The 13,596-nt window shown below is 53.1% G+C and overlaps 1 protein-coding gene across 1 annotated transcript in view; it reads left to right on the forward strand.

Moving 5' to 3' along the window:
- Positions 1-6,199, forward strand: part of LOC144950343 (uncharacterized) — a 43,701-nt gene extending 37,502 nt beyond the window's left edge. The window contains exons 6-8 of the mRNA XM_078880461.1: positions 602-836; positions 1,871-2,066; positions 2,113-6,199. Of these exons, the coding sequence (XP_078736587.1) occupies positions 602-836; positions 1,871-2,066; positions 2,113-3,546 (1,865 nt within the window). The 3' untranslated portion in view covers positions 3,547-6,199. The remainder of the gene's footprint in view (positions 1-601; positions 837-1,870; positions 2,067-2,112) is intronic.
- Positions 6,200-13,596: the final 7,397 nt, after the last annotated feature.

Here is a 13,596-nt window from a genome sequence, read left to right on the forward strand (position 1 = left end):
CCCATAGTCTCAACACTGCCCATAGACTCAACACTGCACCATAGACTCAACACTACCCATAGACTCAACACTGCCCATAGACTCATCACTGCACTATAGACTTAACACTGCACCATAGACTCATCACTGCACCATAGACTCAACACTGCACCATAGACTCAACACTGCACCATAGACTCACCACTGCACCACAGACTCAACACTGCACCACAGACTCAACACTGCACCACAGACTCAACACTGCACCATAGACTCAACACTGCCCATAGACTCAACACTACCCATAGACTCAACACTACCCATAGACTCAACACTACCCATAGACTCAACACTACCCATAGACTCAACACTACCCATAGACTCAACACCGCATCATAGGTGCAACACCACTGCCACCCACAGACTCAGCACTGCACCATAGACTCAACACTGCACCATAGACTCACCACTGCACCACAGACTCAACACTACCCATAGACTCAACACTGCCACCCACAGACTCACACGTTCGTTGCCCACCAGTTGAGCGGAGCGGAGTGGGGGTGGTCGATGCGGAGGGGGCTGAACCCTCACCATGTTTCCCTCCCCCTGTCTCCCGCAGACCAGCAGATCCTGAGCGAGCTGGAGCGTCGCCGCGTGCTCGTGTTCACGCCGTCGCGGCGCGTGCAGGGCCGCCGCGTCGTCTGCTACGACGACCGCTTCATCGTGCGGCTGGCGCACGAGTCGGACGGCGTCATCGTCTCCAACGACAACTACCGCGACCTGCAGAGCGAGAAGGTCGAGTGGCGACGCTTCGTGGAGGAGCGCCTGCTCATGTACTCCTTCGTCAATGACAAGTGGGTCTCACCGCACGCACTCGCACGCACTCGCACGCACTTGCACGCACTTGCACGCACTCGCACGCACTCGCACGCACTCGCACGCACTTGCACGCACTTGCACGCACTCGCACGCACTCGCACGCACTCGCACGCACTTGCACGCACTTGCACGCACTCGCACGCACTCGCACGCACTCGCACGCACTTGCACGCACTTGCACGCACTCGCACGCACTCGCACGCACTCGCACGCACTCGCACGCACTCGCACGCACTTGCACGCACTCGCACGCACTCGCACGCACTTGCACGCACTCGCACGCACTCGCACGCACTCGCACGCACTCGCACGCAGCCCGCCCTCCTATAACGTGGAGGAGCGTCTGCTCATGTACTCCTTCGTCAACGACAAGCGGGTCTCACCGCACTTGCACGCACTCGCACTCGCACGCACTCGCGCGCAGTCCGTCCTCCTGTTACGCGGCGGTAGCGGTCGCGTTCCTGGAAGAACGCCGCGTTACGCGAAAGATCTCGTTGCGATGAATGATAAGTAGTGTAGGGGGGTAAAGCACCGCCGGCGATAATGCGCGCGAGATGCGGGGTACGCAGGGCCCAGCGAAGACCGAGGTGGTGTGTGGGGAGCGTCGGGAGCAGTGGTTCTTCTTAACCTTAGCTGCAGCCATTGGCTCTCAATCATTAAAAAAGTACGATGTCAACAAATACAAAGGGTTTGATGAAATAAAGTAAGTTGTATTTGTATTTAAAGCTTTCGTGACTGCAGGGATTCATATTCTTGGTTCTTTCGGTAAAGTCACGTGGAAGGGAAATAATAAAATAATAAAAATTTAACAATTAAATTCTCACGACGTTTCGATTGCAACACAAGCAATCATCATCAGCTGTGAAAACCACAGCAGCAAAATTTGAAAACCGTCACTTTTTTCAAATCTTCTTGCTAACGCCACTTGTCCCGAACAGCCCTGTAAAGGGTACACGGGGGATCCTTGTCTTGTGTACGACATCATCGTCGTCGTCGTCTTTTTCCGCAGGTTCATGCTGCCCGACGACCCGCTGGGCCGTGACGGCCCCACTCTGGAGAACTTCCTGCGCAAGGTGCCGGTGCCGACGCAGAACAAACGCGTCCCGTGCCCCTACGGCAGGAAGTGCACCTTCGGCAACAAGTGCAAGTACTCGCACCCGGAGCGCGCCAACCAGATCCAACTGTCCGTGGCCGACGAGCTGAGGGCAGCTGCCGGGCAGCAGCAGCAGCAGGAGGTGGTGGGGGTGGGGGGGGGCGGCGGAAGGAACGTCGGAGGGCAGGGGGGCGCCGGCGGGCAGCCCGTCGCGTGCCGGCGCTCGCTCGCACAGGAAGGAGGCCGAGGTCCAGCATCAGAGCGGAAAGCCGCCGGGAAAGCCGTTTCCCACCCACCACCACCAGCAGCAGCAGCATCAGCCGCCGCCGACGACGCCGTCGAAGGCGCAGCAGCTTCAGCCGAGTCAGCTCGCCGTCCCGCAGCTCCAGAATCAGCCGGCGCACGGGTACCACCACCACCAGCAGCAGCAGCTGCAGCAGCAGCACCAGCTGCAGCTGCTGCAGCAGCAACAGACGAGGGCCGGCACGGCGGCTGCGGTGGGCGTGTGGGGAGCGCTTGACTGGCCGGAGGGGGGCGAGGAGTGCTCGCAGCAGGACTCGGGGTACAACTCGCTGCGCCAGCTCTCCGCAGCGTCGCAGGATGGCGCCGCCACGCTGCCGTCCGCCCCCACCGGCGGCGGCGGCGGTGGCGGCGGCGCAGGCGTCGTGTACGGCGCGGGCTGCTACTCCGACCCCGGCATCGCGAGCGACCCCTCGCCGGGGCAGTACCGCCAGACGCAGTACTACCAGCACGACGCGTACGCCGTGCAGGGCCCCTCGAAGCTGCCCCCGCATCACCCTCCTCCGCACCCTTCGCATCAACAGCATCACGCCAATCATCAACAGCATCTTCACCCCAGTCAGCAGCAGCATCATCATCAGCAGCAGCAGCTTCATCAGCATGCTCACCATGGCAGCCATGGAGCTCCGTTCAACCCGGCCGCTGCGGCAGAGGGGCAGCTCGCGGCGACGTTCCCAGGAGGCAGTGGGGCGTACCGTCCCGATCACCCCTACGGCGCTCCGTGCAGCTGCTGCGTACACTTCCCAGCTCAGAAGCAGCAGGTGCAGCAGGTGCAGCAGCAGCTGGCGCCAGGTGCGTTCATGTCCGACGGCTTCCTGTACGACAGCGGCTCGAGCGTGCCTCTGCCGCAGCCAAACTCGTGGCACGGGCCGCTGGGCCAGCCGGCACCGGCGGCGGCGTACCGCTCGCTCTACCCGCAGCACTCGTCACACCCGCCGGCGCACCACCACCACCACCACCAGCAGCAGCAGCAGCCGTACCACAACCACCAGCAGCAGCAGCAGCAGCGGTACCAGCCGCGACACTACCCGCCCAACGCTCAGTCGGCGCCGTTTCAGAACGCCGCGGTGGGCGCCGGCGGCGGCGGCGACGATGGCGCCACGGAGCAGCTGCGGGCGCAGGTTTACCGGAACCTGTGCGGCGTCTTCCCGCAGCCCGTGGTGGAGCGCGTGATGGCGATGCACCCCCACGTCACGGATTCGCAGGAACTGGCGACGTACTGCGTCAAGATGAAGGCCTTGCCGCCCCCGCCGGCGGTGGCCGCCCCCATGCAGCCGCCCAGGTCCTACTAGGCCGGGCGGCACGGTGGCGCACCGCATGGCAAAGGACGACAGGCCTCTGGGTTCGGCTGCCCCCCCCCCCCCGCCTGGCCAGCAACGAGTTGGCACCGTTGGGAGTGCGTTTGTAGGCGAAGAGCGTGGGGATGCATTTTGTAGGAATTTTACTGTGGGTGTTTGTTGTTGTCGTCGTTGTTGTTGTTGTTATACGAGTCGCTCTCGAGCGTTCGTCTTCCAGTGCTCGCAACCAAAAGCAGCGGGCCCCTGTCCGCTGAAGCATTATTGCGGCGCGCATTCTCTCTTCTCCGTTCCCGTGCTTGCTTTGGGTGACCTCTTGACCTCGACGACAGCGCAGGGTCCTGTCCTGTGGCAGGTGTCACGTTCTCGCCAAGGTTGCGTTCGGTTGTCGCGAAAGCGGCGGCTACGAGAGGTTAACTCCCTCGCCTGGTATGCAGGAGGTCGTGGGTTCCATACCGACACTGATGCCTGCTGCTGTTTATTTAGAGTTTGCGTGTCTCTCATCATCATCATCACGGCGGCTACGAGAGGTTAACTCCCTCGCCTGGTATGCAGGAGGTCGTGGGTTCCATACTGACACTGACGCCTGCTGCTATATATTTGGAGTTTGCGTGTCTCTCATCATCATCACGGTGGCTAGGAGATGTTAACTACCTCGCCTGGTCTACAGGAGGTCGTGGGTTCGATCCCAAACCTCCTGACGCCTGCTGCGTGTTTTTTCTCCGGGCTGTCTAGTTTTTCCCCTCCACATTTAGAATCAACGTGCGTATAAATTTCGACACGATGATAAGCCACTTCGTCGAGCTAATCTTTGTGACAGCCAGGGTCGTTTTTGAGAAAAGAGCCACACTGTGGCTCGGTGGGGGCCTTGCAGCGGGTCAAATAAAAGTCGCGGTGGTAGTCGCACTGTGAACGCCTGCCGGTGGCTTTCGCAACACGGCCGCGTCCAGCGCATAGCCGCGTAATCGCTGACGCGCGATTGCATAACGCTAATCGATCGTCGCGCTCGGGCAGCGGATAACCGAACTCCATCTCCGCCCCCAGCGCCCCCCCCCCCCCCTCGCGTGCCCCCCGCCCATGTCCCTACCTCCTCCCCCGTGTGCAGCATTGGGTGGTTCTCAACGCAAGCGGAGCTTGGTTCAAGCAAAGGAGCCCGATTCTGCTGCTTCGTTAAACCAATGCGAGCGAAACTGACCGCTGATGAAACCAACGAATGTCGAATCCGGTCCGGAGTTTTCACGTGTTGTACCGCTGGTTCAAGCGAACCTCACCGCTGATGAAAGAATGAATGTGGCAAGCGGTCCAGAGCCTTGCACGTATTGTACCGATGGTTCAAGCGAATCTTACCGCTGATGAAACAATGAATGTGGCAAGCGGTCCAGAGCCTTGCATGTATTGTACCGATGCGAGCCTGACCGCTGACGAGACAACGGATGTCGAAACTGGTGCAGAGTTTTGGTTCGTGCTTAAGCAGCAGTGTGTGCTGCCGGTGACAAGATGCGCTCTCAGAAGGGCTGTGTGGCTGACGGGATGTGTGAACTAAAAAAAAAATGTATATTCACTTTTGTGCTCGTACGTGTGGAGAAACGCATGGGGAAAGAAGAGGCGTTATCTATTTATCTTGCAAACGTACACGCAGGGTGATTGTATTCGTGAATGGACTTGTGGCGCTTTCTTTTCGATTGTTTTAGGTTATAAACCAGAGTAGTTTATTGTAACTGTGGGATTAAAGAAGCATGCTAGGTTGTAAAGTTACTGTGCGGTCATAAGCCATTGAGGGAGCGTAAGGTTCATCGTAACCTAACGAGACAGTCGCCAACATTGCGGGCATTATCAAACAACTATCACCGTCATCGCCGTCGTCATCATCCACTGCTGGATGAAGGCTTCCCCATGCTGTTGGAGCGGGTGAGCGAGCAATTGCAGGGCTGTGCCTTTCCCTTTTGCCCATTGAATCGGTGCTCTGCCGAATGTTTGGCGGAGTAGATGATCATGTGCCCCGTCACGTGACTTAGCCTCATCATGTGACCTTCGCGCCCCCGTCATGTGACTTTCGCGGCCCCGTCACGTGACTTTCGCACCCCCGTCATGTGACTTTCGCGGCCCCGTCACGTGACCGCCGCGGCCCCATCACGTGACCGTCACGACCTCGTCACGTCCTCATGACGTGACCGCGTGCCCCGTTCACGTGACAGTCACGACCCCGTCACGTGCGTCAGAAGCATTACCGGACTCCCGGTTGGTCGTCGAGTTGCGAAGATGCACGAAGACTCCCGTGGGTCCGTCGGGCTTGCGACGGGCGAACTGCTGTTGAAGAACTTCTGAGCGAAGCATTTTTTTTAAGTTCTGCAAAGTGTAAAAAAAACACGAGGCAACAAATATGCTAATTGCAATCACAGTTCCGTCGCGGAAAACCCGAGGGGCGTGACCACGGCGACATGTCACGGTGCGCGTCGCCAGCGTAGAATGCCGCGTTTGTCGTAACGGTGAAACGTCTAGAAATCCAACGCCCGCATGCTCGGACGAGACGAGGCCATTGTGACGTTTCTTTTGCGCAAACAAAGAAACCCCTTTGGGAGGAGTAACCCTACTCAAAGTCAATTGTAGGTCCTATGACCAACTAACTATTCCTGTATGGATAATCGTATTAAAACACATCCAGTGGAACGTGGACTTTTATTTGCGTGCGTTTTTTTATTAACAAACCGTGTCTGTCGCAATCCAAGTGTTGTATTTATACAAGTAGGAACAACAGTTCCGCACTGCCCACCAGGGATTATTTGTCTGTCGTGTATAGCCCCTCCCAAACATGTAGTACGCTCCCGGATTGGTTGAAGTGCGTCACGTGACCGCGAGCTTTCTGTCGTGCACGAATGCGCTGTCCAACCAAGTCCCTACCTGCCCACTCTGAAGGAACGTGCTATAGAGAGAGCGCCCTTCACTCGAGGCGCTTGACACGGCTTACAAAGCGGTGAGACAGAGTGTAATGATGGAGTTGACGGGGGCATTGCTACAAGGGTTGGGGAAAGAGTGACGGCGAGAGAGGGGTCCTTTGGGATCGCGAAAGGGGACGGGAGGGACGGGAAGGAGTGGAGGCACGCGGAAGGGATTCGACGATGGTGAAGAGGTGAGGATTTAAGAGAGGAATGGAAGGAGGTTAAGGAGGAGTACTTAATGTACATGGGCAGTGTTAGGTCTGTGGTGCAGTGTTGAGTCTATGGTGCAGTGTTGAGTCTATGGTGCAGTGTTGAGTCTACGGTGCAGTGTTGAGTCTATGGTGCAGTGTTGAGTCTGTGGTGCAGTGTTGAGTCTATGGTGCAGTGTTGAGTCTATGGTGCAGTGTTGAGTCTATGGTGCAGTGTTGAGTCTATGGTGCAGTGTTGAGTCTATGGTGCAGTGTTGAGTCTACGGTGCAGTGTTGAGTCTATGGGCAGTTGAGTCTATGGTGCAGTCGAGTCTATGGGCAGTGTTGAGTCTATGGTGCAGTTTTCAGTCTGGTGTAATGTTGAGTCTATGGGCAGTGTTGAGTCTATGGTGCAGTAGTGAGTCTATGGGCAGTGTTGAGTCTATGGTGCAGTGTTGAATAGGCAGTGTTGTTGAGTCTATGGTTCTGTGTTGGGCTAAATGTGCCACGCACAACACAAAGAAAAGTCACGTGGCGGTGGTGGTCATCGCGCATGCCACGGTGACGAGTGAGCGCTTCAGAAGGTGAACACGAGGGTGCCGTCCACGCTGCTACAGAGAGGGGCTTGTCCGGCTCCCCAGCGTTCGAAGAAGACGCGCTGCACATCACCGGCATGTGTGTGGTACATGGCGTGCTCCAGCCGGAGCCGCGCCTTGAGCAGGCCTCTGAACACTGGAAGCACAGAACAGCCGTCAGTGTCACTTTGCAGCATCTTTTTTCTCGTTCTGTACACCGCCATCTTCACCTGAGCATAGAGACATAGAGAGACAGAGAGAGACACACACAGAGAGAGAAGACTGGGAACGAAGAGGACGAGAGGGGACATGGAAGGAGATGAAGAGATTTCGATTTAAACCTTTCGTGACTGCAGGGATTCATCTTCTTGGTTCTTTCGGTAAAGTCGCGTAGAAGGGAAATAATAAAATAATAAAAATACAACATAATAAAATACAATTCTCACGACGTTTCGGCCACAACGCAAGCAGCCGTCTTCAGGTGAAAAACAGACCCTTGAGGGCTAACAGCTTTAGACCAGAGGTCGCAACCGGGTACCCGATACCCGTACCCTACCCGATACCCGGCTACCCGTACCTGGCCAGGTACGGGTAGCCGTTTGCGACCCTGGTGCGGCCGGGTACGGGTACGGGTAGACCGTGAGTCACTGGTGAGTCACCGTTTGTCACTCATTTCGGGTAGGGTACGGGTACTGGTACGGGTACCCGTTTGCGACCCTGGTGCGGCCGGGTACGGGTAAGGAATCAAAACCGGTTTGCGACCTCTGCTTTAGACTGCGAAGCACGACCCTGTGGTGGGCGTCGAGGGGGGGTAGATGTTGGGGTCGTGCTCATTACACACAGCGCTTGCTACAAACGAACCACGATGCTTTTCCTGATCTGCGAAAGGAGCATAAACCATCACCACGCCAACTCCCGGGTATCCTGGCAGCAGCAGCGGCCATCGAACAATGGCGGTGGTCATCGAGCATCGCGCGACGCTTTCGGACGCGCTTCTGCGGCCGTCTGGAACGCTCTTCCTTACCGATATTACGACGTTATGGAGCTATGCACTTTTAAACAATCATCTAGATTGACACTTTCATTTCTTTACAACTGCTTGTTGTGGTGTTTAGTTGTCCTTCCCAGCACGGTTGGCTACGTACGGTGCTAAAGAAATTCAACACACATACATAGCACGGTTGGTCACGATCGGTGTGAAAGAAGTTCAACATGTGTAATGAATTGGGACTGCAAATGTATCACTTCTTATATCAAGTTGATTGTCCTCCCAGCAACGTCCAGTGGCCACCACCAGCCAACTCCACTCCCATGATGAAAAGCACAATAGGTGTTTTACCCCCCTCTGGCAATCAAACAGGAGTTGTGTTAAGATGTTCACACACCAAATAGATGATACACCGTTTGCAAGGCATCAAGTCACGGCATTAACCGCCACGTACTTGTAGCAAAACATTCAAACAAATATTATATAGTATCAGAGCATTCTCTTTGGTTCTTTCGGTAAAGTCACGTAGGTATCAAATAAATAAAATCACGACGATTCGGGCGCAACACAAGCGTCCGTCATCAGGTGGGACAACCACAGCAAGAAACAATTGCTGAAGTGGGCAAAATAGCTGCTGTAACAAGAGGTCATATAAATATGCTAAATTCCTCTTGATATGCAAATTATTTTGTCAAGGCGCTCTTCCCCCTCCAACTCAGCTTAAATATACGCTGCCAAGCCTGGTGGTGCCCATTCAGACGCTGTCTTTCCGACAGACCTGTTCTTCACCTGAGGACAGCTGCTTGCGTTGTGGCCGAAACGTCGTGAGAATTGTATTTTATTATGTTTTATTTTTATTATTTTATTATTTCCCTTCTACGTGACTTTACTGAAAGAACCAAGAAGATGAATCCCTGCATCACGAAAGCTTTAAATCGAAATTGAAGAGGCTATATAGGTAAGAGAGGGGGGCGGAGCCAGGGAGGAGAGATAGAGAGGGGGGTGTAGGGTAGGGGGGTGGGGTACTGCAAGTACAACACAATGCTGGGGCTGGGAAGTAAGCGTGGCTGGGGGTAGTAGGCTGAAGAAAACTGGAGATGCGGATATGAAGGAAACTATAAAGCAGTTCAAGTTTTACCTGGTTAATAACATCCTTAATATCAGAGCATGTTTTCTTATTTTTCATACTTTGATAACGGGCGGTCATCGACTTACGAACACAATTCGTTCTTGAGACCCGTCGTAAGTCGAACTGTTCGTAAGTCGGAACACAGTAATTTACTGTAAGTTTAAATGCCCATACACCTACACACAAGCACTCACTCCCAGCATGAGGCAGACTCATTTACACATTTACATCTTGCGGAGTATCGCTGAGCTGAACAAAAAATAGTCCGGCGGATCAATTATCAAGGTGAGAGAGTTCGCGTTGTAAGTCGATTTTAAAAACAACATATATTTCATGGAAGCTGGTTCGTAAGTGCGGGTGTTCGTATGTGTGTGTGTTTGTAAGTGTGTGTGTTTGTAAGTGCGGGTGTTCGTATGTGTGTGTGTTCGTATGTGTGTGTGTGTTTGTAATTGTGGGTGTTTGTAAGTGTGTGTGTTTGTAAGTGTGGGTGTTTGTAAGTGTGGGTGTTCGTAAGTGTGGGTGGTGTTCGAAAGTCGGGTTGTTCGTAAGTGTGGGTTGTTCGTAAGTCCGGGTGTTGTTCGTAAGTGTGGGTTGTTTGTAAGTGGGGGTGTTGTTTGTAAGTGCGGGTTGTTTGTAAGTGTGGGTTGTTTGTAAGTGTGGGTGTTCGTAAATACGGGTGGTGTTCGTAAATACGGGTGGTGTTCGAAAGTCGGGTTGTTCGTAAGTGCGGGTGGTGATCATAAATGCGGGTTGTTCTTAAGTGCGAGTTGTGTTCGTAAGTGCGGATTGTTCATAAGTGCGGGTGTGCGTAAGTGCTTGTGTTTGTTAGTGCGGGTTGTTGGTAAGTGCGGGTGTTTGTAAGTGTGGGTGGTGTGCGTAAGTGCGGGTTCGTAAGTGGGGGTGCTCGTAAGTGGGTGTTGTTCGTAAGTGAGGGTGTTCGTAAGGCGGGGACTGCCTGGACTGGCAAACAAAGGTCCCGTGATACCACTCCCCTGCCTTCCCTCTCCCCAGGGCCCCCTCCTCCCCTTTCATCCTCTTCCTCCCCCTCTCTCATCTCCACACACCCCCTTCGAACCCGGTGGGTTTTCTTTTTCACCCGGGGTGGTGTTCGTAAGTGCGGGTGGTGTTCGTAAGTGGACATGGCCAGATTTTTGTTTAGAAGGTAAAGAATCGAAACACATATTAAGCACGTTTCATCAAACCCTATTCATTCACGTTAAACATTTGTAAACGATTCAGAACCAAGGTTGCAGTAAAGGTTAATAAACACAGGGCTTAACCAATCCCTCTGGATGGGTTAGTCAAAGGTGACCCCCCTTTGCCTCTTTCAAATCTCCCTGCCATCTCTCTCAAACCATTCAACCAAATCACCATCGAAGCGAGCCACATAATCACCATCGCATCTCTCCTCAATGCAGTAGCGACCTCTTGTGGAGGTTACGATATCCACCTCATTCACCCCACCACCTTGTCCTATACAAAAGAGATCGCACGTCGTTGGAGCTATTGTAGTGCCATAAAAGGGGAGGTGGCTGCTGGGGGCTCTGGGATCCTAGGCAGATAACATTGGCGCCAGGCGCTGGGATCTCAGGCACCCCAGTCAGTTAAGCCCCTTGGCGCCACCAACGGGGGTGGGGGGGCGGGCTGTGTGTGCTCTGTGGGATATCTGGGGGCGCACACAACCCCACCCCTCGTTGGGGACGAGGCATAAAAGGGCAGCTCCCTGGCCGATCGAGGCCAGTTGTAGCTCAAGACCCAAGACCCAAGACCAGCCATCTTAGGACCCTGGACCCCCTCGTCCCGCTTGTCCTTGTAAGGGCGGGACGCTGTGAGGGCCAGTGGTGGGACTCTGGGACTCCCGGCTCTACGTCCTTGTAAGGGCGAGTTCCGAGGAAGCCAGAGTCCAGACCCGCACCTTGGCTGAGTCGTGTCAGATCGCCTCCCCTAGGGTAATTGTAGCCGGAGGACCCCAGAGCGTAGCCAGAGTAGTGTATCTAGGCTGTGTACCTAGGCTGTAACAGAGTATCAGGACTGTTGAGTGTTGTATTGTACTAAAGAAGTTAACTCTACAAGTGTCTCCGGAACCCATTACACTATTATAATTATTTGTGATGGCCGGCCAGGAGTGGGGCCTTACACCTCGTAATATACAAAACACAATAGTTTAGTTGCTACATCATGGGACCTCCTTTGCCAGTACTAAAATATGATTAAATGTTTTCCCCTTTTTTCTGGCAACAAAACAGCGGTGTTGAGATGTTAAAACACCAAACTGAAACCTTTTAGAAGGAATCATGTTACTGCATTAACCACAATACTTGTGGTCAGAATACAAACAAAAAACATACTCTAATAACACTGGTCAACACACTTTTTCTGGCATATGGTATTCCAACGGTTTTAAGGTAATTTTGGGGTGCTGATTCCAAATCTGGCAGTTTTTGTCTATCACATCAGGTTATTGAGATATCAAATATTGCATTTTCAATAAAAACTGCAGAAGAAAAATATTAAATAAATGTGGATATCTACATAAAATTATATTATAAATACACTATCCTAAAAATACAGCACCATATTTTAACACTGAAGCATTCACTGACTCGCAACAACTTGCAATCATAAGTGACAGAGTTAATTTGGATTTGGAATCAGCACCCTGATATTAGTCTAAAACAGCTGCAAAAGTCCAGGCCAGAAAAAAATGTTTTTTTTTTGTTGACCAGTGTAATCGATTACAGCAAAAAAAAAAACTGCAGAAGTCAGCAGTTTTTTCTTGATGTGGTTCCACCTGATGACGATTGCTTGTGTTGCGATCGAAACGTCGTGATCTATTATTTTTCTACCGACTATGGATTCCTGCAGTCACTAAAGCTTCAAATCAAGATTATACTCTGATAATCTATGCATTGTCTCTAAAACTGATTGGTCCACACCAGAGACAGCTTTCTTTTGAGCCTCGTCTCAAAACGGTGTTCGTCCAGAGGACGCCAAAAGGCGTAGACCAGTCAGTTTCAAATACAATGCATAATATTATCAGAGTATTTTCGTTTGTTTGTATTCTGACCACATGTATTGTGGTTAACGCAGACGTGATTCCTTGTAAAAGGTTTAAGTTTGGTGTTTTAACATCTCAACATGTATAAAGGTGTCAGTTTTTGTACCAGTTGAAAGGGTAAAAACCTATCACTATATTTTGCCACTGGTAAAGGAGATGTCTCAGTGTAAATGCTTACCCCGAGCTCTCAATACTCTGATAGTGCGCTGTTTTTGAGTTGTACGCCTTTTGGCGTCATCTGGTCCAACACCAATGGAGACTAGGCTCTAAGAAAAGCTGTCTCGGGTGTGGACCAATCAACTTCAAGGACAGTGCATATCATTATCAGAGTTGTTTCTTTTTGTTTGCATTTTGACTGCTTGTGTTGTGGTTATTGCAAACATGATCCCTTGTATAAAGGTGTCAGTTTTTGTACCAGTTGAAATGGTAAAAACCTACTACTATCTCAACACCTGTTCTGTTGCCAGAAAAAAGGGGAAAGACTATTTTCATAATCGTTTCGTGTTTTCACGTTCTCACCCTGTGCCCCCACTGGACGTATCTGTGAAAAAAAGAGCTTTATCGCTCTTCGGATTCCTACTGCACTCTACAGATTCTGATCAAATCGCGTTTGTCAGCCACACCACTCGCCGTAGTTCCGTGTTTACACCCTTTGGTGACGTCACCCCAGTTGTGTCACCACGTTGGTGACGTCATCCTGCTCCGCAGTGCCATCATCATGGCGCGCAGGCGTCGGTGGCGTCATCACGCAAGCGGTTCCCCCCCCCCGCTTCAAAGTTCAACGTCATCACGTACGGCTGTACGTCATGACGTACGGGTCGCGACGTCACGACGCACAGTCCGGCCACCGGCAAAGCGCGTCCGCACAACACGCTGTAACCGTGACGTAGGCGTTGCTCCCTTGGGCCCGTTGGTGCACGGTGACATCACACAGGTTTCTTTTAAATGACGTCACGACGCACGGTCCCGGATGTGGACGTAGCACGACGCTTCCCGTGACGTAACGCGTCGCCGCGGGACGCGATGACGTCACTGCGCGCGTGTGCGTTTCCCCACGCTCGCGGCCGACGTCATGGCGTGTGTTTACACGGTCGCGGTGACGTCACCGCTTCATGGCGTGTGTTTACACGCTAGCGGCTGACGTCATGGCGTGTGTTTACACTCTCGCGGTGA

The sequence above is a fragment of the Lampetra fluviatilis genome, chromosome 57, assembly GCF_964198595.1.
Source record: "Lampetra fluviatilis chromosome 57, kcLamFluv1.1, whole genome shotgun sequence".
NCBI lineage: Eukaryota > Metazoa > Chordata > Hyperoartia > Petromyzontiformes > Petromyzontidae > Lampetra > Lampetra fluviatilis.